This window comes from Lemur catta, chromosome 10 (genome assembly GCF_020740605.2).
Source record: "Lemur catta isolate mLemCat1 chromosome 10, mLemCat1.pri, whole genome shotgun sequence".
NCBI classification, from domain to species: Eukaryota; Metazoa; Chordata; class Mammalia; order Primates; family Lemuridae; genus Lemur; species Lemur catta.
Window position 1 is genome coordinate 30498439 of NC_059137.1, and position 27157 is coordinate 30525595.

Below are 27157 nucleotides of genomic sequence, written 5' to 3' on the forward strand. Positions count from 1 at the left end.
AAAGGGAGAGGGAGCCGCTAGGAAAAACGGAACACCTGCCACTAAATTTGCATCCTATTGGATAGTCTGGGCGCGGCACTGTCGGCTGAGGGCTGAGCACAGGCCGGTGGCTTTCATCGAAAATGGCGGCGCTGTCTGTGTCCAGCGTTACCAGGAGAGGCTTCATGCGGATAGTCTCAGGGGCGCCACGCAGAGAATTTTGGTCTCGAGTCAGGTAAAGCTGAAGGTTGGACGGTGGGTTTTGTTCACGGAGAGTAAGGAGAGAAACTGAGGATGAAGGGACCAGTTCAGAAGGCAGTGTCATAGTATTAAGACAGGACCATGGTCCTGCGACTGATTAGGGGAAGGACAAGAAAGTCCCTTAAGGGTCCCGAGTTCAGAAGTTTCAGTGGCGGTCTCCGAAAGCAGTGGGCCCAGTCACTTACGCGCTTGGCCTCAGTTTTCTCATCTTATATCGGAAATACCGTCCCCTTTCCCTTCCACCTCTTTCTTTTATTAAGCAAACACGATTGACCACGTGTGCGAGGCACCTAGTGTGTTAGGAAACAAATGACTCGTTTTTAGCGATTATCTTAGAATCTGAACGTGAAAGCGCTATATCCTGGGTGTTGTAGGAATACAGTGGTCACTAAGACCAAATTTTTGTTCTCTTAGGGCATGTGTTCTAATGGAGGAAGGACTGAACAAATGTTAATGTAACTACAGGAAGTGGTGAATTATAAAGAAAACTAGTGAAAATAAGAGATTACTGAGATGGAAGAAATGAATTACATTTCTTATTTATTTTTCGAAATTGTATATATATTTAAGGTATAAAACTTGATATTTTAATATACGTAGTGAACTGATTACTGCAGTCAAGCTGATTATCATATTCATCTCGACATAGTTACTATTTTTTTATGTGTGGTGAAAACACTTAAGATTTACTCTTAGCAAATTTCAAGTATACAATACCAATTGCACATATGAGAGATTGTGCAGTATTTTTCTTGGCTTATTTCTCTTAGGATAATGTTTTCCAGGTTCATACATGCATAATAAATTTCCTTTTTTAAGGCTGAATACTATTCCATTCTCTGTGTGTATATCCACAGTTTCTTTAATTTTGACATATAGATATGTATCAAAATTATATATCACAATTTCATGATCCATTCATCTGTCAAGGGACACGTAGATTGTTTCCGTATCTTGGCTATTATGAATATTGCTGCGATGAACATGGGAGTGCAGGTATCTCTTTCAGATACAGATTTTGTGTCCTTTGGATATATACCCAGTAGTATAGATTGCTCGATCATAGGATATTTCTATTTATAATTTTCTTGAGGAATCTCCATACTATTTTCCATAATGGCCATACCAATTTACATTCCCATGAACAGTGGATAAGATTGCCCTTTTTTCCACATCCTCACCAACACTTGTCTTTTTGATAATGACCATCCTAATGGGTGTGAGGTGATAGCTCATTGTGTTTTGTTTTTAAAATTTTTTATGGATGCATAATAGTTACATTTATGGTGTTCATATGATACTTTGATATAAGCATACAATTGGAATGACCTAATCTGGGTAATTGAGATATCCATCCTGTCAAACATTTATCTCCTTATGTTGAGAACATTCCAAATCTTCGCTTCTAGCTGTGTTGGAAATATACAATAAATTATTGGTAACTACAGTTGCCCTATTATGTAATTGAACACACTAGAACTTATTCCTTCTTGTCTAACTGTTTGTATCCATTAACCAAACCCTCTTCTTAGCCTTCTCACCACTACCCTTTCCAGCCTCTGGTAAGCACCATTCTATTTACTATCTTCATGAGACCAATTTTTTTTTTTAATTCTCCTACATAGAAGTGAGAAACATAAGGTATTTTTCTTTCTGTGCCTGGCTTATTTCACTTAACAATGGCCTCCAGTTCCACCTGTGTTTCTGCAAATGACAGGATTTCCTTCTTTTTTATGGTTGAATAATACTCCATTGTGTATATATAACACTTTTTTTAATCCATTGATGGAAACTTAGGTTGACTCCGTATCTTGGTTATTGTGAATAGTGCTGCAATAAACGTGGAAGTGCCAGTATCTCTTTGGTAAACTGATTTCCTTTTGTATGTAAATCCAGCAGTGGGATTGTTGGATCATATGGTAGTTCTATTTTTAGTTTTTTGAGGAACTTCCATACTGTTTTCCATAGTGGCTGTACTGATTTACCTTCCCACCCACCAACAGTTTACCAGTGTCCCATTTCTCCACATCCTCCTAGCATTTGTTATTTTCTGTCTTTTTGATAATAGTCACTTTGACTGAGGTGAGATAGTATCTCATTGTGGTTTTGAGTTGCATTTCCCTGATGATTAGTGACCATTTTTTCATATACCTGTTAATAATTTGTGTCTTCTTTTAAGGAATGGCTATCAAGATCTTTTGCCCATTGTTAAATTATATATATATATATATATATATACACACACATATATATACATATATATATATATTTGCTATTGAGTTGTTTAAATTCCTTATCTATTCTGGTTGTTAATCCTTTGTCAGATGAATAGTTTGCATGCATTTTTTCCCATTCTGTAGGTTGTCTCTTCACTTTGTTGACTGTTGCCTTTGCTGTGCAGAAACTTTTTATCTTGATGTGATCGCATTTGCCTATTTTTACTCCTATTGCCTGTGCTTTTGAGGTCTTACTCAAGAGATCTTTGCTCAGACCAATGTCCTGAAGCACTTCCCCAGTGTTTTCTTTTAGTAGTTTCATAGTTTCAGGATTTACATTTAAGTCTTTAATGCATTTTATTTGATTTTGTATATGAAGAAAGATAGGTATCTAGTTTTTTCTTCTGCATATAGTTATCCAGTTTTTCCAGAACCACTTGTTGAAGAGACTGTCCTATCCCCAATATATGTTCTTGATGCCTTTGTTGAAAATGAGTTAGCTCTAAATGTGTGGATTTACTTCTGATTTCTCTGTTCTGTTTCATTGGTCTATGTGTCTTTTTTTTTGCCAATACCATGCTGTTTTGCTTACTATAGCTTCATAGTATACTTTGAAGTCAGGTAATATAATGCCTCCAGCTTTGTTCTTTTAGCATTGATTTGGTTATTTAGTGTCTTGTGTGGTTACATACGAATTTTAGGATTGTTTTTCCTTTTCTGTGAAGAATGTCATTGGATTTTTGTTTATTTGTTTAAGATGAGATCTCACTCTGTTGTCTAGGCTGAAGTACAGTGGCATGGTCATAGCCGACTGCAGCCTTGAACTTCTGGGCTCAAGTGATCCTCTTGCTTTAGCAAGAGTAGCTGGGACTACAGGCCATACCACCAGGTCCAGTTAATTTTTCTTATTTTTTGTAAAGACTTGGTCTTGCTATGCCAGCCAGCCTGTCTCAAACTCCTGGACTCAAGCAATCCTCCAGCCTTGGCCTTTCAAAGTACAGACCTGAACCACTGTGACTGGCTACATTGGTATTTTGATAGGGATTACATTGAGTCTGTAGATTGTTTTGGGTAGTATGGACATTTTAACAATATTAATTCTTCCAATCCATGAACATGAGATAACTCTCCTTTTTTTTGGCGTCCTCTTCAATTTCTTCCATCAGTGTTTTATTGTTTTTATTGTAGAGATCTTTCTTATATGTTGTTTTTGTATCCTGCAACTTTACTGAATTTGTTTAACAGTTCAAACAATTTTTTGGTGGAGTCTTCAGATTTTTCTAAATATAAGATCACATCATCTGAAACCGAGGACAATTTGACTTCTTCCTTTACAGTTTTGATGCTGTTTCTTTCTCTTGTCTAACTGCTCTGGCTAGGCCTTCCAGTTCTATGTGGAATAAAAGTGGTGAAAGTGGGCATTCTTGTCTTGTTTCAGATCTTAGAGGAAAGGCTTTCAATTTTTCTCTATTTAGTATGATGCTAGCTGTGGGTTTGTCATATATAGCCTTTATTGTTCCTTCTATACTCAGTTCATTGAGAGTTTTTATCATGAAGGGATATTGAATTTTATCAAATGCTTTTTCAGCATCTATTGAAATCATATGGTTTTGTTCTTAATTCCGTTAATGTGTGGTCTCACATTTATTGATTTATGTATGTTGAATTATCCTTGCATCCCTGGGATGAATCCCACTTGATCACGGTAAATGATATTTTTACTGTGTTGCTGGATTCTGTTTGCTAGTATTTTATTTAGGGTTTTTACATGTATGTTTATCAGGGATATTGGTCTGCAGTTTTCTTTTTTGTGTGGTGTCTTTTTCTGGTTTTCATATCAGGGTAATGCTGGCCTCTTAGGAGTTTAGAAGTATTTCCTCCTCTTCAATTTTTTGGAATAGTTTGAGTAGAACTGGTATTAGTTGGTATTAGTTTTTCTTTAAATGTTTACTAGAGTTAAGTAGTGAAGCCATCAGGTTTTTCCTAGATGGAATACTTTCTATTACTGCTTCTGTCTCATTACTCGTTATTGGTCTGTTTAGGTTTTCTGTTTCTTCATGGCTGAATCTTGGCAGGTTATATGTGTCTAGGAATTTATCCTTTTCTTCTAGATTTTCTAAATATTGGCGTTTGCTTGTTTGTTTAAAGTTTTTCTTCTGTTTTGATGTTGGCGTATATTACTATAAACTTCCTTCTTATTACTGCTTTTGCTGTTTCCTGTAGGTTTTGGTATGTTTTGTTATCATTTTTATTATTTCAAGAAATTCTTTAATTTCCTTCTTAATTTCATCATTGATCTATTGATCGTTCAGGAGCATGTTAAGTTTCATTTATTTGTATAGTTTCCAGAGTTCTTCTTGTTATTGATTTCTAGTTTTATTTTATTGTGGTCGGAAAAGATACTTGATAGGATTTCAGTTTTTTTGAATTTGTTAAGACTTGTTTTGTGGCCTAACATATGGTCTACTCTGAAGAATGTTCCATGTGCTGATGAGAAGAATATGTATTCTGTAGCAGCTGGCTGAAATGTTCTGTAAATGTCAGGTCCATGTAGTCTGGAGTGTAGTTTGATGTTTCTTTGTTGATTTTCTGTCTGGTTGATCTGTCCATTGCTGAAAATGGGGTTTTGAAGTCCCCTGTTATTGTATTGCAGTCTATTTCTCCCTTTAGACCTATTATTTATATGTTTGGGTGCTCCGATATTGGTTCCATATATATTTAGAGTTGTTATATCTTTTTTGCTGAGTTGACTTTTTACTTTTTGTTGTCCCTATGTATTTATTTATTTATTTATTTGTTTTTTCTTTTTTTTGAGACAGAGTCTGGCTCTGTCGCCCAGGCTAGAGTGCCATGGCGTCAGCCTAGCTCACATCAACCTCAAATTCCTGGGCTCAAGCAATCCATCTACCTCAGCCTCCCCAGTAGCTGGGACTACAGGCATGCGCCACCATGCCCAGCTAATTTTTCTATATATATTTTAGCTGTACATATAATTTCTTTCTATTTTTTAGTAGAGACAGGGTCTCGCTCTTGCTCAGGCTGTTCTCGAACTCCTGACCTCAAGCGATCCTCCCGCCTCGGCCTCCCAGAGTGCTAGGATTACTGGTGTGAGCCACCGCGCCCGGCCCCTATTGATATTTTTTATATTGCCTGTGTCTTAACAAATTGTTGTAGTAATTAACATTTTTGATAGTTTGCTTTTTAGTTTTCATACTAAAGACATGAGTGCTTTACACCACAATTACTGTGTTCAGCTATCCTGAATTTTCTGTGTTTTTTTAATCTGTGAGTTTCACATCTTCAGATGATTTCTTATTGCATGTTAGTGTCCTTTTAGATTGAAGAACTCCCTTTACCACTTCTTGTAAGATAGGTCAGGTGATGTTGAATTTCCTTTTATTTATCTAGGAAAGTCTTTATTTTGCCTTCATATTTTAACGATATCTTTGCTGGGTATAATATTCTTGGTTGGCATTTTCCCCCACCCTTCCCCTTTCAGCACTTTGAATATATCATCCCATTCTCTCCTGGCCTGTAAGGTTTCTGTTGAGGAGTCTTCTGCTAGGTGTATCAGAGCTCGCTTATATGTTACTTGCTGCCTTTTTCTTTTACTGCTTTTAGGACCCTTTCTTTGTCTTTGACCTTTGAGAGTTTATTATATGCATTGCAGTAGTCTTATTTGATTTGAATGTGCTTGGTGTTCTTTGACCTTCTTGAATCTGGATAGTCGTATTTTTCTTTTTGAAAAGTTCTCTGTTATTATTTCTTTGAATAAACTTTCTACACTAGTCTCTTCCTCTATATCCTCTTTAAGGCCATTAACTTTTGCATTTGCCCTTTTGAGGCTATTTTCTAGATCTTGTAAGTGTACTTCATTTTTTTTTCATTCTTTTTTCACCTCTGTGTATTTTCAAATAGCCTGTCTTTGAGCTCACGGATTCCTTCCTCTGCTTGATAATTCTGATGTTGAGACACTCTGATGTATTTTTCAGTTTGTCAATTGAATTTTTCATCTCCGGGATTTCTGTTTGATTCTTTTTTATGTCAATCTGTTTGTTAAATTTCTCTGATAGAATTCTTAGTTTTTTTGTCTGTGTTTTCTTTAAGTCCATTGAGTTTCCTCAAAACAGCTCTTTTGAATTCCCTGTCTGAGAGGTCACATATCTCCATCACTCTCGGATTGACCATTTGGTGAGGTCGTATTTTCCCCAAATGTTCTGGATGCTTGTGGACATTGGTCAGTGTCTGGGCACTGAAGAGTTAGGTATTAATTCCAGTCTTTGCAGTCTGGCTTTGTTTATGCCCATCTTTCTTCAGAGAGCTTTCTAAGAATTCTATGGGGACTGAGTGTTGTTACCTAATCCTGTGGTCACTGCAGCTGTTTTAGCACTAGAGGGCACCCTGTGCCCAGGTACACTGCAACTTTTGCAGACTTCTAAATACTGTGCCCTCATGGACTTGGGGAAAATAAGGGCGAATTCTCTGGGTTCCCAAGTAAAGTCCCTCACTCTTTCTTCCCTCTCTTTCGCCAACTGAAAGGAGTTTCTCTCCATGCTGGGCTGCATGGAGTTGGGTGAGGGGTGATGTAGGCACTCCCATGGCCACCACAGCTGGTACTGCATTCGGTTACACCTGAAGTCCACAGCCTTCTGGACCAGCACAGTACTGGGGTTTGCCCAAGACTTGAGGCGACTACTTCCTGACAGAAGCTGATGTTTATTATAGTAGGCCTGAGGCTACTTTAATCAGCAGGTGGTGAAGCCTGCTGAGATTTGGGTTCATTCCACTAGGGCAGCAGATTCCCTTCTGGCCCACGATGAGTCTAGAAATGCTGTCCTGGAGTGATGGCCTGAAATCAGGGGCTTCAGGATTTTAACCAGTGCTTTATTTTACTTTGTTTGGGCTGGTACACAGTTCCAAGACAAAGTCTACTGTACTCTCCCCTCTTCTTCCCATGGGTGGAAGGAGTCTTTCTCTGGGCTGCATGCCTGGAGTTCAGGTTGAGGAACGCAGGCACTCCCATGGCCAGCACAGCTCATGTCGTGCTGGTTCACACCCCAAACCCATAGCCTCAAAGACAAGCGCAACACTGGGGCTTCCCTAAGGACTGCAGTCACTATGGCCTGGCAGTTGGCGCAATTTATTATGGGTCCCAGGCCACTTTGGTCAGCTAGTGGTGAAGCCAGCCAGGACTTGGATTCCTCCTGCCAGGGTGGTAGATTCCTGTCTGGTACAGGTCTAGTCTAAATGCTCCCTTTGTGGGCACCAGCAGAATTCTGCTTGATTCTGTGTTCCATTGTGACAGAGGAATGCTGAGTTCTAATGCAAAGTCCCACATTCACTGTGCTGTCCCACCCCCAAGCACACAGATTCTCTCTCCTAGCTGCACTGTCTGGGGTTAGGGATGGCGAGGTAGTGGAAGACTGTCTGTCCTTCCTTCCCTCTTCAGTGCTACTTTCCTTGTTATTATGCCATGAGGTACTGTGATCTCTCACCTGTTTTTCTTTTTTTGTTTGTTTGTTTATAAAGGTGCTTTCTTGTGTGGATAGTTGTTCAATATGATGTTCCCATGAGGGTGGGGGGATAATCACTGGAGGGTTCTATTCAGCTATCTTGTTCTGCCTCCTCTCATTATGATTTTGATTTAAATTTCTCTGATGATAAGTAATGTTAAGCACCTTTTCCTTGTTGGCCATGTGTATGTTGTCTATGGAGAAATGTCTCTTCAAGTCCTTTGCCCATTGTTTAATCAGCTTATTTGGTTTTTTGCTATTGGTTTGTTTCAGTTCCTTATATACTTTGTATATTATCAGACATTAGATTTGATCAAATGTATATTTTACAGATATTTTCTCCCAGTCTGTAAGTTGCGTTTTTCATTTTGTTGCTTCTTTTGCCTTGCAGAAGCTTTTTAGTTCTATGTTTTGCCGCTTGATTATTTTTGCTTTTGTTGCCTGTGCTTTTGGCATCATATCTAAGAAATTAATGCTAAGACCAATGTCAAGGAGCTTTCCCCTATCTTATCTTATAGGAGTTTTTGTGGTTTCAGACCTCACATTTAAGGTTTTACATCATTTTGAATTATGTTTTGTGTATGGTGCGAGATAAAGATCCATTTTCATTCTTTTGCATGTGGATATTCAGTTTTCCCAACACCATATTGAAGAGATTATCTTTTCCCTATTATATATTCTTGACACCTTTGTCAAAAATTACTTGACTGTATATGCATGGGTTTATTTATGGGTTCTCTGTTTTGTTCCTTTGGCCCGTGTATCTGTTATATGCTAGTACCATACTCTTTTGATTATTATGGCTTTGTAATAGAATTTTAAGTCAGGAAATATTATACCTCCAACTTTGTTCTTCCTCAAAATTGCTTTTGCTATTCTGGATCTTTTGTGATTCCATACAAATTTTAGGATTGCCTTTTTTCTCCTTCTGTGGAAAATGCCATTAGAATTTTGATAAGCATTGCATTGAAGCTATAATATACCCATTGCTTTGGGTAGTATAGACATTTTAACAATATTAATTCTTCCAAAGCTTGAATATCTTTCCATTTATTTGTGTTGTCTTCAATTTCTTTCATCATTGTTTTGTAGTTTTCAGTGTATAGATTTTTCACATCCCATCTTAGTTAAATTTCTTAAGTATTTTGATTATGGGATGCTATTGTAAATGGGTTTGTTTTTTAATTTTCTTTTCACATAGTTTGTTGTTGGTGTAAAGAAATAATTTTTGTATGTTGATTTTGTGTCGTTCATCTTTTCTGAATTTGTTTCTTAGTTCTAACAGATTTTTTATACAGTCATTGGGGTTTTCTATTATTAAGATCATATATTCTGCAAACAGGCAATTTTACTTCTTCTTTCTGATTTGGATGCCTTTTTTTCTCTTCCCTAATAACTATGGCTAGAATTTCTAGTATTGTATTTAATTGAACTGGTGAGAGTTGGCGTCCTTGCCTTGTACTGGTTCCTAGAGAAAAAACTTTCCATTTTTTCCATTGATTATGATGTTAGCTGTGTGCTTTTTCTAGATCATCTTTATTGTGTCAAGGTAAGTTTCTTCCATACCTATTTTGTTTAGAGTTTTTGTCATGAGTGCGTGTTAAACTTTGTCAAATGCTGTTTCTCCATCTATTGAGGTGATTATGTGGTTTTTACTTTCATTCTATTAATGTGGTGTATCACATTTATTGATTTACATATGTTGACCCAGCCTTGCATTCCAGGGGTAAATTCTACTTGGTCATAGTTTAAAATCTTTTTGATATGCTGTTGAATTTGTTTTGATAGCATTTTGTAGAGAATTTTTACATCCATTTTCATTACGGATATTGGCCTGTAGTTGTCTTGTGGTGTCTTTGTCTGGCTTTGGTATCAGGGTGATGCTTGCCTCATAAAAATGTGTTTGGAAGTTTTTTTGGAAGAGTTTAAGGAGGATTGGTATTCATTCTTTGAATATTTGGTAAAATTAACTCGGGGCCATGTAGTGCTGGGCTTTTCTTTGTTGGGAGGTTTTCAATTACTGCTTCAGTCTCCTTATTTATTATTGATCTGTATAGGCTTTCTATTCCTTCTTATTTTTTTCTAGTCACACAAACAGCTTTATATTTAAAAATAGGAGACATTACAGTATATTTTGTGCCCTGGGAATACTCTAGTAGGTAGTAAGAAGCTCCATTACTTTACATTGGCCCATCTACTCAATAACAAAATGGACATACATGTATATATGACCCAATTAAGAAATACATTACCCATATTTAGCCCTGTATGACAGTTTCCCCAATGGCTCCCACTATTTCTGCCTCAGAGTAACTATCATTCTAAATTCTGTTAAATGGTTTTTTGCTTTTTTAAATATTTTTTAATTAACTATATTATTTTATTGTTTTTTTAAGTGTATAATATATAATTATTTACTATATTCACCACATTGTGTAATATATCTCAGAGGGAAAAAACTTATTTCTCCTTTCTAATAGAGGCTTTGACTTTGACCATTTATCTCCTCATTCCCTCCATATCTCCCCCTGCCCCTCAGCCTCTGCTTCTTTGAGTTCAATTGTTTTAGTTTCCATATATATATAAGTGAGAACATGCAGTATTTGTCCTTCTGTGCCTAGCTTATTTTACTAAGCATAATGTTCTCTAATTCCATCCATGTTGTTGCAAATGACCAAATTTCCTTCTTTTTAAAGGCTGAATATTATTCCATTGTATGTGTGTGTCTGTGTGTGTCTGTGTGTTTGTATGCGCCACATTTTCTTTATCCATTCATTTGTTGATGGACACTTAGGTTGATTCCATAACTTGGCTGTTGTGAATAGTGCTGCAGTGAGTATGATAGTGCAGATATGTCTTTGGTGTACTGATTTCAAATATTGGGTAAATAATGATAAGTATGATTACTGAATCACATGGTAATTTTTTCTTTTTTCTTTCTTTTTTTTTTTTTTGAGACAGAGTCTCGCTCTGTTGCCTGGGCTAGAGTGCAGTGGTGCCATCATAGCTCACTGTAACCTCAAACTTCCTGGCTTAGGCGATCCTCCTGCCTCAGCCTCGTGGGTACTCCTGGCATCAAGAAATCCTCCTGCCTTGGCCTCCCAAAGTGCTAGGATTACAGGCATGAGCCACTGCTGCCAGCCTATTTTTAGTTTTTTGACAAACCTCCATTCAGTTTTTAATAATGGCTATGCTAATTTACATTACCATTTATTTTTTCTTGAGTTGGTCTTAGTAGGTTGCATGTTTCTAGAAATTTATCCATTTCTTATTGGTTATCCAATTTGTTGGCGTATAATTGTTCCTAATATTCTCTTACAATACTTTTTATTTCTGTGACATCTGTTGTAATGTTTCTTCTTTCATTTCTGATTTTATTTCTTAGTCTAGCTAAGGGTTTGTCAGTTTTTGTTTATCTTTTCAAAAAACCAACTCTTAGTTTTGTTGATTTTTTTTTTTTTCGTATTGTTTTTCTGTTCTCTATTGAGTTTATGTCTACTCTGATCTTTAGTATTTCCTTCCTTCTTTGGGCTAACTTTGGGCTTCATTTTTTCTTTTTCTAATTCTTTGAGGTTAAATGTTAAATTCTTTGAAATCTTTCTTTTTTAATAGAGGTATTTATTGCTATAAACTTTCCTCTTATTACTGCTTTTTCTGTATCTCATAAATTCTGGTATGTTTTGTTTTGTTTTGTCTTATTTTTTAAATTCCTTTTTTATTTCGTCTTTGAATCAGTGGTTGTTTAAGAGTGGGTTGTTTAGTTTCCATTTGTCAATTTTTTTCATTTTCTTACTGTTACTGATTTCTAGTTTAATTCTATTGTGGTCAGAAAAGATACTTGGTATAATTTTGATCTTGTTAAATTTGTAAAGACTTGTTTTGTGACCTAATACATGACCTAGAGAATGTTCTCTGTGTGCTGGAGAAGATTGTATATTCTTTTACTGTTAGATAGTTCTGTTGGGTCCATTTGGTCTATAGTGGTATACAAGTCCATTGTTTATTGATTTCCTATCTGTATGTTCTATCCATTATTGAAAGTGGGATATTGAATTCTCCTACTATTATTGTATTGTTGTCAATTTCTCCTTTCAGATCTATCAATATTTGCTTTATATACTTAGGTGCTCTCATGTTGGGTACACATGTGTTTACAATTGTTATATCTTCCTATTAAATTGACCTTTTTATCATTCTGTAAAGACCTTCATCTTTGTCTCTAGAGATAGTTTTTGACTTAAAGTTTATTTTTTCTGATGTATGTATAGCTACTCCTACTCCTGCTTTCTTTTGGCTAACATTTCCATGAGATATCTTTTTCCATCTTTTCACTTTCAGCCTGTGTGTGTCCTTGAATCTAAAATGAGTTTCTTGTGGACAACATATAGCTGGGTCTTGTTTTTTAATTCATTCAGCCACTCTGTATCTTTTGATTGGGATGTTTAATCCATTTATGTGAATTACTTTTCTTCTATGTGTGATGAGATTTGACTGCAGTGATTTGAGGAGAATATGGGAGGTGAGGAGTTAGATAATAAGTATAGACAAGTCTTTTCCAGAAGTTTCGTTGAAAGATGAGCAGTAGCTAGAGGGGAACATGGAGTCTAGGGGAAATCTTTTTTCTTTAAAAATAGGAGACATTACAGTATATTTTGTGCCCTGGGAATACTCTAGTAGGTAGTAAGAAGCTGATTTTAAAAATTGATCCAGAAAGAGAGATTAATTGCTGCAACAAAGTCTTTAAGGGAAGGAGGAATAGCATTAAAAACCATATTCTTGACCAAACACCATTTTTTTCTGGTGCCTCCAATTTCTATAGGGATGAGCAGTTCCAATCAGATGCCAATTCCATGGGAAACAGGAATCTCTAGGTAATTTATGAACACATCTTTTATTAAGCACTTAAATAATATATGTTAGGTCAATTACTTTACATTGGCCCATCTACTCAATAATAGTTATTCAGTCAGTTATTAAATGTGTTTTCGAAGAACCTCCCAAATCAATAAAACATCTGTCTTCAGGAGCTTATAATCTGATAGAGGGGTTCTCAACCAGAGACATTTTTGTATACCAAGGACATTTGGCACTGTCTTTTGGTTGTCATGACTCGGGGACAGGAGTGCTACTGGCCTCTGGTAGACAAAAGCAAGGATGCTACTAAACATTCTACAATGAACAGGACAGCCCTCCATAATAACAAATTATCTTGTCCAAAATGTCAATAATTATGTTCTGCGGTGAGCAGATATATAGAGACCTATCCCTAGAGGCTGAGGGAAGTGAGAGATCAAAGAAAGAGTCTGACAAATCCAGTTTCAATGAAAGAAATATTTAATAGGAAATTAGGAACAGAAGCAGTGTCTTGGAACCACAAAATGGTGGATCCCTGCACTCACCCTCCAGAATATCCTTAGCTTTTAGGGGAAAGACAGGCAGGTGGTCATGTTTCAGATTTTCTTGCTGAAACTTGTGATCACTGTGGAGATTAGATAAGCATCTTTCTGAGGGCTTTCTATGCTACAGGCATTGTTTAAAGATATTGCTACAGAACATCTTGATTTACAGCAAACATTGATGATCATGGTAGTTTTAAGATGGTGTCACTCTTGCCATGCAGCAGACTGTTTTCCTGTAAGTAGAATGTAAATAAAATTAAAACTCAGGATGTGATATGCAATGAGAGCAATATAAAGTGCCAAGGAGATCAGAGGATCTTACACTTGTTTTTGATTGTAGAATCAGGTAAAGCTTCTGTAAAGAGAACAGTTCTATCCTAAGACTTACACGATAAGTAAAATTTCATAGGTAAAGATGAAAGGCATTTCAGAAAAGATATAACTCAAGCCAGCAGATGGTGTCAGAAAAGTAGGACTGTGTTTTGGAAACAGAATATAGTTTAGTTTGAGTAGGACATGGAGTATATATAGGAGATTAGTGGGAGATAAGGTTAGAGAGGTAGATTGGGATTAGATTTTGGAGGACTGAGAATCCCAGATAGAATGATTTACCTTACTTCTTCATCCAGTCTTAGGAATTCCTATAGTATGTGTAATATATACTTAGTTTTTGTTTTCTGCCTGTTCCAACTCAATTCAACTGTAAGCATTCCAAGGGCAGGAACGTTTCTTATTCTCCGGCATGCTCAAAGAGTAGTGAGTGTGCAAATTATTTATTGATTTTGATTGGTGGGCAAGATTTGGTTTGGTGTTTGTCGACACAAACCATTAATGCAGTCAACCAAAGATTCACATACTTGTTTTTGATCATTTCAGAAAGGAGAAAGAGCCGGTGGTAGCTGAGACAGTCGAAGAGGTGAAAAAGGAACCTATCCTGGTGTGTCCACCCTTACGAAGCCGAACATACATACCGCCTGAAGATCTCCAGAGTCGTGTGGAATCTTACGTTAAAGAAGTTTTAGGTTCACCTCTTTCTAGTAATTGGCAGGATATCTCCTTAGAAGATGGTCGTCTGAAGTTCAATCTCTTGGCACATTTAGCTGATGACTTGGGCCATGCAGTCCCTAACTCCAGGCTTCACCAGATGTGCAGGGTCAGAGATGTTCTTGATTTCTATAATGTTCCTGTTCAAGATAGATCTAAATTTGATGAACTTAATGCCAGTAATCTGCCTCCTAATTTGAAAATCACTTGGAGTTATTGAGCAGAAGGGGAGCACACTGAAATCATTTTTCCCCTTGAGGAAGGGGGCTGCTTATTAGACCTTTTGATGTATAAAATGCCATCAGAACTGTTGTTTAAACCCACTTTTTCTGTAGAAGAATGCATCATCTCTTTTTTTTGTCTCATATCATGAATCAACAAAGAAATAACAGGATTTTCTATCTTAACATTTGCCAAAGCCATTTTTTAAATGGAATTGAGTCATTAATAATTTATGAAAAATTTCTAATTGAGAAAACACTGAAGTTAACTTGAGCTTAGTACAGGAGGACATTACAAGTTCAGACCCTTCATAGGCATAACATAGTAGTTGCATGAAAATATTTTAATTCTATTAGGACTTTAAAATCCAAGATAGAATTATTATATGTAGCACATATAGATTAAGTATTTATAAGAGAAACATAAACATCTGTATTGTATATTACTGTCCATTCTGGATTAATTTCTTTTGGAATTAAAGTAGATTTATTAAAATTATGTGTGTTTTTAATTTTTTAAGTGAAATTTGCTTTTCTTTTCTCCCTTGCTATTTCTTTAAAGTATGTATTATAACTTTGAAAAAACTAGGCTATGTGCCAACTGTTAAGTGCTTTGATTTTTTTTCCAATAAGAGATATGCCAGCTTCTATACCTAGTTGTATATTCTCCTCCTCAGAGGAGATGATGCTTGTTTTAAACCTTTTATCTTTTCTATAACTTTTAAAAAATAGCATTGAGTACCTACACTGGAGTGGCAAGTCTTTGTAATTTGATGTACTTAATTTGTGGAAATTACTCAAATAGCATATTGTCACATTGTCTTGAATCACAAAATTAGTGACTAAATTAGGAATTATTTTTGTTCAAGTTTTAAATATGACTAGAGAGTAACGAGACAGGAAGCAGGAATTTCTTATATTGTTGTATCTTGACTACTGACAATTACAAAGGTATGACAATGGTATGACTAGAGAGTAATGAGACAGGAAGAAGGAATTTCTTATATCATTTTATCTTGACTAATAACAATTCCAAAGGAAAAGTGACAGAAAAGTTTTAAACAAAGGAAATTTCATTTATTTTCTTTTCTAGGGTGACTCTTTTGAAGAGGGCAAAAATTAGTTGGGTATATAAATTTTGGCGTGTTCATTAGGAAAATTAGTTAACACTATAGTCATGCCCTATAAATGTCATTAGCAGGTACTATATTCAAAAGAAATGCCTGGAGCCCTGGAGCTTAGGCATTAGAGCTGATGTAATTACAGTCGTCCCTTGATATCCATGGGGGAATTGGTTCCAGGACTCTTCTTGTACCAAAATTCACAGATGCCCAAGTTCCTTATAAAAAATGGTGTAGTATTTGCATGTAACCTAGGCACATCCTCCCGTCTACTTTAAATCATCTCTAGACTACTTATAATACCTAATACAATGTAAATGATATATAAACACTTGTTATGCTTTATATTTAGGGAATAATGACAAGGAAAAAAGTGTATGTGTTCAGTACAGACCTCTTTCAAACATTTTTGATCCCGTGGTTGGTTAAATCCATAGGTGGTAAACCCACAGATACCAAGAGCCTGCTATATATCTGTTTGCTTCTACTATGTAAAAGAGGGATTCAACATGGAAACATTTAAATTTTACATATAGGATCTGATTATTTTCTATAACATTTTTTCTTCTGATCAAAAGACAGAAAAATGCACAAAGGGCAAGATGGAAGTAAGGGATGGGGAGGTCAGTGTGGAAAAACACTTGGTTACAACTGGAGAAGTGACTCCAAAAACCAGGCTTTTTCACGTGATTGTTAAGACAGAAGAATTAGTTCTTTATAGCCTATAGCAGTATCTCTCAAAATTTAATGTGCATATGAATCATTTGGGTATCTTTTTAAAATGCAGATTCTGATTCAGTAGATTTGGAGTGGATTCTGAGCTTCTGCATAATTCAGAAGCTCCTAGGTAATGCTGATTATGTTTTAAGTAACATGGCCCTAAATGTTAGTATTTAGATGGGAGACAAGCACCACTCCCTAAAACAAGGGTCCTGGTAAATTTAGCCAACAGAGAAGGTAAATTGTACATCCATCGGTACACTCTAGAGGGCATCAGTGGTTAACAGTTCAATACAGTGAATATTTCAGTTTTCCTGAAAGGTTAAATTTGGTTTATTAACTTGATTAATAAGGCAACCAAATATGATGTAATTTTAAGAGGTTTATATCAAAAAAATTAATGACTGCTATATAAAAGGGGTATCAGTTAAATAATTTTATTTAGTTGAATGTCCTATAACCTCTGGAGGTATGCTTCCATGAAATCTGCTAATATAATAGAGATTCAGAGTCAATAGAATGATTTTTCATATATAATATGTGTTTTAAGCAGTATAAAATAGAATTTTGCCCTATCTCTACTAAAAAAGATAGAAAGAAATTAGCTAGGCAACTAAAAATATAAAAAATTAAAATTAGTCAGGCATGGTGGTGCCTGCCTGCAGTCTCAGCTACTAGGGAGGCTGAGGTAGGAGGATTGCTTGAGCCTAGGAGTTTGAGGTTGCTGTGAGCTAAGCTGATGCCACAGTGCTATAGCCTAGGCAAGAGTGTGAGACTCTGTCTCAAAAAAAAGAATTCAGTTGACTGAAAAAATTTGACAGAGAAGAGAAGGCTTAAAACAATACATATACGTATACATATATATATGTATATATATACACACACACACACATACAGCCTAAATTTCAATCTTAATTAAGTTGACTTTTGACTACAGAACTCTTAAAAAAAATCTTTCCTCCTAATTGTAATTCCTATTCAAGCTGCTTTACTTTTGCTTCTGTAGCTAAGTGGGCTTCCATCGACAAACCGAACAGCCCACAGAGGCAGCCAGCCCACTGCAACAGCTGCCTGCTGCAGCTCCTTACTGCAGTCTGATAGACAGCTCTCAGTTAACAATAGCTCTAAACCTGCCTGCATTTTGAGGGTGCCCTTGCACTCGTTCAGTGGTCCACAAACATCTAAAAAGTGAGCCAATTCCTTCACACAGACATGGCTGGCCACCCTGGGCTTTCCTCGACAAATGCTTCATTACTTTTTCCTACTTCTTGGTCTCAGTTCCTGGATAGCTCACCAAATGTTCTGCAGTGAGCAGGTCTATGCAAACCTATCCCCATGGCTGAGGTTGCTGAGAAGCCAGTGAAAGAGGCTGACAAATACAGTTCCTCAGAAAGAAACATTTAATGGAGACTTACAAACAGAAGCCATGTCTCTTCTGGCTGCAAGATAGTGGATCTCCACAGTTTCCCCTAGACCCAGAGCTTATATACCACAGGGAAATGTTGTACTGTTTCAGAAGGAATGTATAGGAATTTGCCTAAGGGCAGGATTTATGGTAACATGTTTAAGTTGTTTTGACCCAAGGGCAGGATTTATACAAGGGACAGTATATAAACTAGAAACCTTAGAGGCATTTTCAGAACTGGGGTTAATCGTAATTCAACGTGCCAGACTAGCATTCAAGATAGAATTACTTTAGTCTCCACAAAGCCCAAATTATCCCATGCAGAAAGGCCCCATTGAACCCCACATATAGGGGAAGTGATGCCCACAGTTGTAAACAAGCAAAACTTCCAGACATGTAAAAGAATAGCATTCAGATGATTTTATTTCCCTGCCTTTGAGCCTTCCAGTTGAGATACTAGACATTGTGGTACAGCAACAAACTGAAGGCCAGGCATGGTGGCTCATGCCTGTAATACTAGTACTCTGGGAGGCTGAGGCTGGAGGATCACTTGAGCTCAGGAGTTCGAGACCCAGTCTCTACTAAAAATAGAGAAAATTAGCTAGGCATGGTGGCGCATTCCTGCAGTCCCAGCTAGTAGGAAGGCTGAGGCAGGAGGATCGCTTGGGCCCAGGAGTTTGAGGTTGCTGTGAGCTAGGCACTCTAGCCTGGGCAACAGAGTGAGACTGTCTCCAAGAAAGAAAGAAAGAAAGAAAGAAACAAACAAACTAACTAACTGGCCCCACCGTGAGCCAATGCACTGCAGTTTTTGAAAAGAGTTGCAGGCAAGGACTCAGTCATGCTTTTTGTGTATTTGCATTCCTAGCCTAGGTGCCTTTAATTTTAGATCACTTATCTCAGGCCCTCGTTCAAGGTCCAAGGACCTCTCAGGCACCTCTGCCAGGCCTCGGTAAGTGGGGAGGAAAGGAAAAATTTAGACACTATTCTCTACTCTGACTCACTAAGGGCATTTTTCTACTCCTAGCCCTTCCCCCTCATTCTCCCCTTACCTGAAGTTGTGTAAAGTTGCTGGAGCCTTTTATTTGGGACTTCCTCAACGGTAAGATGGCGTCTATGTCTCACTGATCCACCAATGTTTTTCCTGCACCTAGCACTTTGTTCAGTTTAGATGCTTTCTAAATGATTAATATCTTAATCCTTTCATTTTTAGTTGTCGATTTAGGCTGCTACTCTGACACCTGACTGCTCAGCTCTCTCTCCCAGCTTGGCTGAGTTCCTGACAGTACCTGTAAGTTATTACAGTCTACCTGCAAATAATTTTGTATTACTTTAAAAACAGTAATATAAGAATCTTACAACAATATAATTCTATTTACCCCTGTCACCTTTTTGTCATTATATTTTATTTCTACATACTATATAAATGCTATAATACTTGCATCTCATTTGAACTTGAGCAAAAATAAAAATAAAAAAATAAAAAATAAATAAACCCCACAATATTGTTATTATTTGTATTTTAAGCAGTTAATAGTCTTTTTTTTTAATTTCAGAATATTATGGGGGTACAAACATTTTGGTTACATTAATTGCTTTTTTACAGTTTGAGTCAAAGTTATAAGTGTGCCAATCACCCAGATAGTGTACATTGTACCCATTAGGTGTGAATTTACTCATCCCTCTTTCGCCATCCCACGTGCTTGATTTCCAATGAGTTTTATATCAATATGTGCACATAAATGTTGCTTCTACTTTAATGGTGAGTACATGTCATGTTTGTTTTTTCATTCTTGTGATACTTCGCTTAGAAGAATGGTCTCTAGTTCCATCCACGTTAAAACAAGAGGTATTAGTTCACCATTTTCTTTTATGGCAGAGTAGTACTCCATGGTATACATATACCACATTTTATTAATCCACTCATGTATTGATAGGCACTTGGGTTGTTTCCACATCTTTGCAATTGTGAACTGTGCTGTTATAAACATTTGAGTGCAGATGTCTTTTTTATAAAATGTCCTTTTTTTCTTTGGGTAAATACCCAGTAGGGGGACTGCTGGATCAAATGGCAGGTCTACTTTTAGTTCTTTGAGGTATCTCCATACTACTTTCCATAGAGGTTGTCCCAGTTCCAGCAGTATATGAATGTTCCTATCTCTCCGCATCCATGCCAACGTTTGTTGTTTTGGGATTTCTTGATAAAAGCCATTCTCACTGGAGGTAGGTGATATCTCACTGTGGTTTTGACTTGCATTTCCTTGATGATTAGAGATGTTGAGCATTTTTTCATATATTTCTTGGTCATTAGTCTGTCTTCTGTCTTTAGCCCACTTTTTAATGGGGTTGTTTGATGTTTTTTTCTTGCTTATTTGCTTGAGTTCTTTGTAGATTCTGGTTATCAGCCCTTTATCAGATGTATAGCATGAAAATATTTTCTCCCACTCTGTAGGTTGTCTATTCACTCTATTGATTGTTTCCTTCATTGTACAGAAGCTTTTTAATTTGATCAGGTTCCATTTATTTTTGTTGTTGCTGTGATTGCTTTTGGGTTCTTCTTCATAAATTCTTTGCCTAGGCTGATGTCTGTAAGTGTTTTTCCAACATTTTCTTCTAGAATTCTTTTAGTTTCATGCCTTAGGTTTAAGTCTGTTATCCATAATGAATTAATTTTTGTGAGTGGTAAGAAGTGCAGATTCTGTTTCAGTCTTATACATGTGGCTATCCAATTTTCCCAGCACCATTTATTGAATAGGGATTTTTTTCCCCCAGTGTATGTTTTTGTCTGCTTTGTCAAAGATCAGATGGCAATATGAGGATGGTTTTATATCTGGGTTCTCTGTTCTTATCCATTGGTCTATGTCTCTGTTCTTGTGCCAGTACCATGCTGTTTTGGTTACTATAGCTTTGTAGTATAGCTTGAAGTCTGGTAAAGTGATGTTTCCCAATTTGTTCTTTTTGCTTAAGGTTGCTTTGGCTATACAGGCTCTTTTCTGGCTCTTTTAATTGCATTAAAAATACACATGTGTGTGTATGTATATATGTATGTATATAAAGATAATTTTTTAAAAAACTTTCACATTCCACAGATAATTTCTGTATTTTTTTTTTCTGCTTTTCATCCTTTCCCAAACAGATTCAGTTGTCCATCTAGTATAAATTCCCTTCAACATTTTAGCATTTATTGTAGGATCGTCTGCTGCAGACATAATCTCACAGGCTTTTTTTCCTGGAAATATCTTTATTTTGCCTTCATTTTTGAAGTGTATTTTTGTTAGATAATGAATTCAAGGGATTTTTTTTTTCCTTTAAGCACTGTATTTATTCTATTGTATACCTATTTGTGGCAGGAGTCAAATGTTATATATATTGGTCATTTGTGTGTATGTAATATTTGTTTTTTTCCCTGACTGCTTTTAAGATTTGCTTGATATGTTATCAGTTAGGCTATAATGCATTAGTTGTGGTTTTTTTGGTTTTTACTCTCCTTGTGTTTACTGAGTTTCTTGCAAGTGTGGCATGATGCTTTTTGTTGTTGTTGTTAACAAATTAGAGGCAATTTCAGCCTTATTTTTTAAATTATTTCTTCTGTGTTTATCTCTCTTTTCTCTTTCTAAGGCACCAATTACACATGTATTAGAGTTCAATGTTGCCCCACACATCTCAAATGCTCTGTTCTTTTACACCCCTTATTCTCTTTGTGGTTTAGTTTGGGTACTTCTGATTGGGCTGTCATTATGTTTGTTGTTCCTTTACTCTTCTGTATCCTGCCTGATAATTCTAATATCTGTGCCATTTTTGTGTCTCCTCTACTGATTATTTTCCTCTCATGATCATGGGTCAATTTTCTTATTTCTTTTGTGTCCCGTAATTTTTTAATAATTATATGCTGGGAGGGGCTTCCATTTCCTTTCTTTTTCCATTGTTTTTTTGATGTGGTTTGATGGTTTTCTGTAGTGGTAACGTTTGAGTCCTTTCTCTTCCTTAGTAGTGTGTTTGCTCTACCAGTGGGTTTTATACTTTCATGTGTTTGCACCATGGTAGATATCTGTTTCACTGCCAGGTGTAGGACTCCCTTAAGCATTTATTGTATGGCTAGTCTAGTGGTGATGAATTCCCTCGGCTTTTGCTTGTCTGGGAAAGAGTTTATTTCTTCTTCATTTATGAAGAATAGCATTTCTGATATAATATCCTTGGTTGGTAGTTTTTTTCTTTAAGCACTTTGAATCTATCATTCCATTGTCTTCTGGCCTATAAGGTTTCTTCTGAGCAATCTACTGTTAGTTTGATGGGAGATTCTTTTAGAAGTGACTAGATACTTTTCTCTTGCTGTTTTTAGAATTCTCTCTTTGTCTTTTAATTTTAACAGTGTGACTATAATGTGCTCTGGGGAAGACTTTTTCGAATTGTATCTAATTGGGGATCTCTGAGTCTCGTCTATCTGGATGTCTAAATCTCTTGCTAGACTTGAGAACTTTTCAGCTATTATTTTGTTAAATAGTTTTGCTTTCCCTTTGGTTTTCACTTCACCTTCTGGGACACCAAAAACTTGAGTATTATGTTGCTTTATAATATCCCATATGTCATGCAGACTTTGTTCATTCTTTTTTATTCTTTTTTCTTTATTTTTATCTCACTGGGTTATTTTAAAAATCTGTGTTCAAGTTCTAAAATTCTTTTTTCTAATTGATTTAGTCTATTGTTGAAGCTCATGAGTGTATTTTTTAAATTCCATTCAATGAATTCTTCAGTTCCAGGATTTCTGTTTGATTCTTTTTTAATGGTATCTATCTCTTTAGTAAATTTCACATTCATATTCTGAATTGTTTTTCTAATTTCTTTGTATCATTTGTCTGTGTCCTCTGACATTTCATTGAGCTTTTTTAATATCAGTTTGAATTCTTTTTCTGGCATTTCATAAATTTCTTTTTTATTGAAATCTGTTGCTAGAGAATTATTGTTTCCCTTTGGAGGTGCATATTTTCTTGCTTTTTCATGTTTCCTGTGTCCTTAGATTTATACCTGTGCATCTGGTATAATAGCAGCTTTTTCCAGTTTTTTGAATTTTCTTTCATAGGGGAGGACTTTTTCCTCTAGATGTATCTATGTTGTTAGTTGGGTATGGCATTTTGGCTTTAGTTCTAGGTGCATGCAATAGTATAGTCTCTATATAATTTTTTCAGTTGTAAACAGCATTGGTGGTATCTGTGATTTGCTCAGTGGGTTAGAGTATGGTTGTCAGTGGAGGCTGTGGCAGTTTTGCTTGGGACAGAAACACCAGGTGGCCTATCCCTCGGGCCCAGTGGTGACAGTGGCAGGCTAAATATGTCTGTCCTTGGGCCCCAGAGTGGCATATGCTGGCACTGGCATGTGTCCAGGAAAGTTAATTCTTAGGTGCCAGAAGTGGCAGCAGTGAGCCAGATGGGTGGGCAGGTCTTCAGGACACTGGGTAGTGGCTATAGTGTGGGCAATGGCAGTAGCAGTGGTAGGACACCCCTTTGCCTCCTGAGTGGTTCATGCTAGTATTGGCAGTGGCTGCAATGTGCTGAGCCAGTCTGCAGGTTGTGTATGCAGGTGAGCACCCACTGTGGTGGTAGTGGCTAGTTGGGTGCACCCATCCTAGGTGCCTGAGAGGAGTGCTCAGGTGCCTGTGATGATAGATGAAGTAAAGAAATCCCAAGGCCCCTGAACATAATGCTCCAGCACTAGGATGGGACTGGGCAGGCCTGTCCTCAGGCACCTTGGTGGTGCATGCTAGAACTGGCTGTGGTGGGCAGGAAGGTGAGCCTTAGGACCCTGGCACAGGGTTTTGTGGGGGATAAAAAAAGCTGTACCGTGGTCCTGCTTCTGAGGAGGGTGGAGTTGCTTTCAGTGGCAGCAGCCATAGGCAGGCAGCTAGGGAGCATATGCTTTGGCCCCAGTGGCAGCTGCGGGGAAGGGAACCTGTCCTCAGGGTGCTTGTAAATACTTGGTAGCCCTGTTGCAAGGGATGGCAGGGTCACTGCCAGTGGCTCATACTTTAGCCCCTGTGGCAACACCTAGTAGCAGCAGTGGCTGAGAGTAGGTTATGTCAGTAGGGCTCCAGGGCTGTGGAGATGCAAAGCTATATGGCCTCTGGGCAGGATGCAGTCTGGTGGGGGCTGGGCTTTCAAAATGGCACCATGCTGTAGCTGCTTAGCACTCAAGTGGTGTGGGAAACTAGAGTGAGCTCCCTCTCTGGAACAATGCCATTGTGTGGTCTCTAGGCAGTTCCTTTTGTTAGTCTCAAGGCCCACAAAGGTAAAGGAGTTCTCTCATGGCTAGGATTTCAAGAAACATGGTGGCAATGTAGACCATGACTATGAAAAACAGTATGGAGATTTCTCAAAAAATCTAAAAATAGAATTACCATATGATACAGCAACCCCACTACTGGATATTTATTCAAAGGAAGGGAAATCAGTCTATCAAAGAGATACCTGCATTGTGTGTTTATTGCCGCACTATTCACAATAGCCAAGATTATCGAATCAACCTAAGTGTGTATCAGTCCCATAAAAGAGAATGAAGTCATTCTCTTTTAAATTACTTATTTGCAGCAACATGGATGGAACCAGAGGTCATTATGTTAAGTGAAATAAGCCAAGCAGAGAAAGACAAATATCGCATGTTCTTATAACATGTGGGAGGTAAAAAACTTGATCTCATGGAAGTAGAGAGTAGAATGATAGGTACCAGAGGCTTGGAAAGGTATGTGAGTGTGTGGATTGGGGGGATGAAGAAAAGTTGGTTAATGGATGCAAACATACAGTTAGATAGAAGGAATAAGTTCTAATATGTGATAGCAGAGTAGGATGACTATAGTTAACAGCAATATATTGTATATTTCAAAATAGGTAGAAGAGAGGACTTCAGATGTTCCAACACATAGAAATAATAAATATTCGACATACTGAATATCCTAAATACCCTGACTTGATCATTACACATTCTCTGCATACACAAAATACACAACAAAATATCACATGTACCCCTGTAAATATGCACAAATATTATGTATCAACAAAAATGTATCCTGGATATTTTGTATAAAAGTAATAATGTAAATACATAATATTTGCCTCCAAAAAAGAACATATGCCTATTTTGTCAGAATGTTAGAATTAGAGACTGAATCATCCTGATCTGTAGTTGAGTTGGATCTTGGCTTTGTTGCAGCTTTATTTGATTCAACACCACACTGGCTTCAAGTATTTTTGGGTGTATGGGATTAGGCTTTTCTCATCAGAAGGGCCTGGGATCTCATCATTAATTAAGTTCTGGAGTGATCTTTGTGTTTTATGGCCATGTTCCTAGCTTTTCAAAGTGTGGGAGGTTTGGATTTACAATCCTTCTGAAATGAGAGTCACTAGGGAGTTTGCTTTTCAATCTTGCTCCTAGTTTTCTGAGCGTAGGGAAATCTCTCTCTCCTCTGCTTTTCTGCCCCCACCCTTTGGAGGGCAGCTGCCTTACTTTATATGAAGGCCTGCAATGCCTCAGACAGATTTCTCTCAGCTTGGCATCCCTGCTCTCAGTCTTTGATGCACTGTCCCTGAGCATATGGTGAAGTCCTATGGAAAGTTGGCAGACGGAGAAAGACTTACTCTATGGCTGGATTTTCTCAGAATTCTAATCTATCAAACCAGCCCACTCACATCCATTAAAACTGCAATAATTTTTTTCTTGATTTCTTCTTATTTTTCTCTGTGGGGTTTCTTTTTTGCTGCTTTGTCATAATCAAAAGTCAGCATGTAGGAGAGAAAATTTCCTGTCTCCTATGAGTAGCTTGTCACCTGCTGGAATTTAATTCACTTAGATTCTTTGGATTCTCAGCAATTTAATGAGTTAAAAACAAAACAAAAAGAAAGACAAACAAACTGATTTCTTAGTTTATCCAGATAGTTTTAGTTATTGGAATGAGAACAGTGGTAACTCTTGTGGCTTTCTCTACACTAACCAAAAGGAGAATGGAATTCCTTAATTTTTGGTTATGAAAAGCTCAGCAAGACTTCTGTGTACATGAAGGGCTTGTCAGCTTCTAGTTTTGCTTTAGACTGAGTAAATCCTAAATACAAAGGTATGGATATGTTTTTCTCTAAGAAGCAATATACACATCAGCCTTTTTGTTCTTCCCAAAGATTTTATTCTCATTATTCTGAGAAGATTCCTGTATTTTTTATGTTCTGTTGGAGGTAAACTCTTGGATGCCAGGCATTCTGTTTGTAGGACTTGGGGAGGGAATTAGCAGTGAAATCAGGTGTTCCATAATCAAGTGGTTCAATAAACCACCCTGTTTTTAACTTCACATCTCACTCCTATCCTCTATTGTACTGGATTTTTCAAAGATTCTGTATGGCACTAGTACAACCTCTTTGGAAAGCAATATGAGGATACCTCAAAGAGATATAAGTAGAACTACCATTTGATCCAGCAATCCCATTACTGGGCATCTATCCAAAAGAACAAAAGACATTCTATAAAAAAAGACATCTACACTCTAATGTTTATACCAACACAATTCACAATTGCAAAGATGTGGAAACAACCCAAGTGCCCATCAATACATGAGTGGATCAATAAAATGTGGTATATGTATATCATGGAGTTCTACTCAGCCACAAAAAACAATGGTGATATAGCACCTCTTGCATTATCCTGGATAGAGCTGGAACCCATTTTACTAATTGAAGTATCACAAGAATGTTAAAACAAGCACCACATATACTCACCATCAAATTGGTTTTAACTGATCAACACTTAAGTGCACATATAGTAATAACATTAATGGGGTGTCAGGCAGATGGGAGGAGGGAGGAGGAGATGGGTACATACACACATGATAGGTGCCATGCACATCGTCTGGGGGATGGACATGCTTGAAGTTCTGACTCGGGTGGGGCAAGGGCAATATACGTAACCTAAACATTTGTACCCCCACAATATGCTGAAATAAAAAATAAATAAATAAAAAAGATTCTATATGACATATTGTGTTATCGTTCTTGAGGTATTGACACTATTCATGCATATTTTGGCTGCTGCTTCCTCAACCTTAGTTCATCATTATTATAAAACTTATTGACTTGCTTTCTGTATTCTAGAAATTTGTTGAAAGTTCTCAGGTGTCTTGTACTAGAAGATTATATCAGGATATTTGCTAAGTAACTAGAGAGTTAGAACTGAATCCTAAGTGGTCTGAATCCTAATTCAATTCATCTATCATTAACCTTATCTCTACTTTATTTCATTCCCCTTTACTTCTT

The 27157-nt window shown here is 37.0% G+C and overlaps 1 protein-coding gene across 2 annotated transcripts; it reads left to right on the plus strand.

Annotated features, from left to right (window-relative positions):
• Positions 1 to 72: 72 nt before the first annotated feature.
• On the plus strand, positions 73 to 15123 carry MRPL50 (mitochondrial ribosomal protein L50). Of its 2 annotated transcripts, XM_045562250.1 has the most exons (3): positions 126 to 214; positions 12789 to 12840; positions 14245 to 15123. In XM_045562250.1, the coding sequence occupies exons 2-3, from the start codon at positions 12791 to 12793 to the stop codon at positions 14630 to 14632; spliced, it is 438 nt and encodes a 145-aa protein (XP_045418206.1). In that variant the 5' UTR covers positions 126 to 214; positions 12789 to 12790; the 3' UTR covers positions 14633 to 15123. The 2 variants fall into 2 exon arrangements, with proteins under 2 accessions (XP_045418205.1, XP_045418206.1); XM_045562249.1 differs by lacking the exon at positions 12789 to 12840 and having other exon boundaries at positions 73 to 214.
• The last annotated feature ends 12034 nt before the right edge of the window (positions 15124 to 27157 follow it).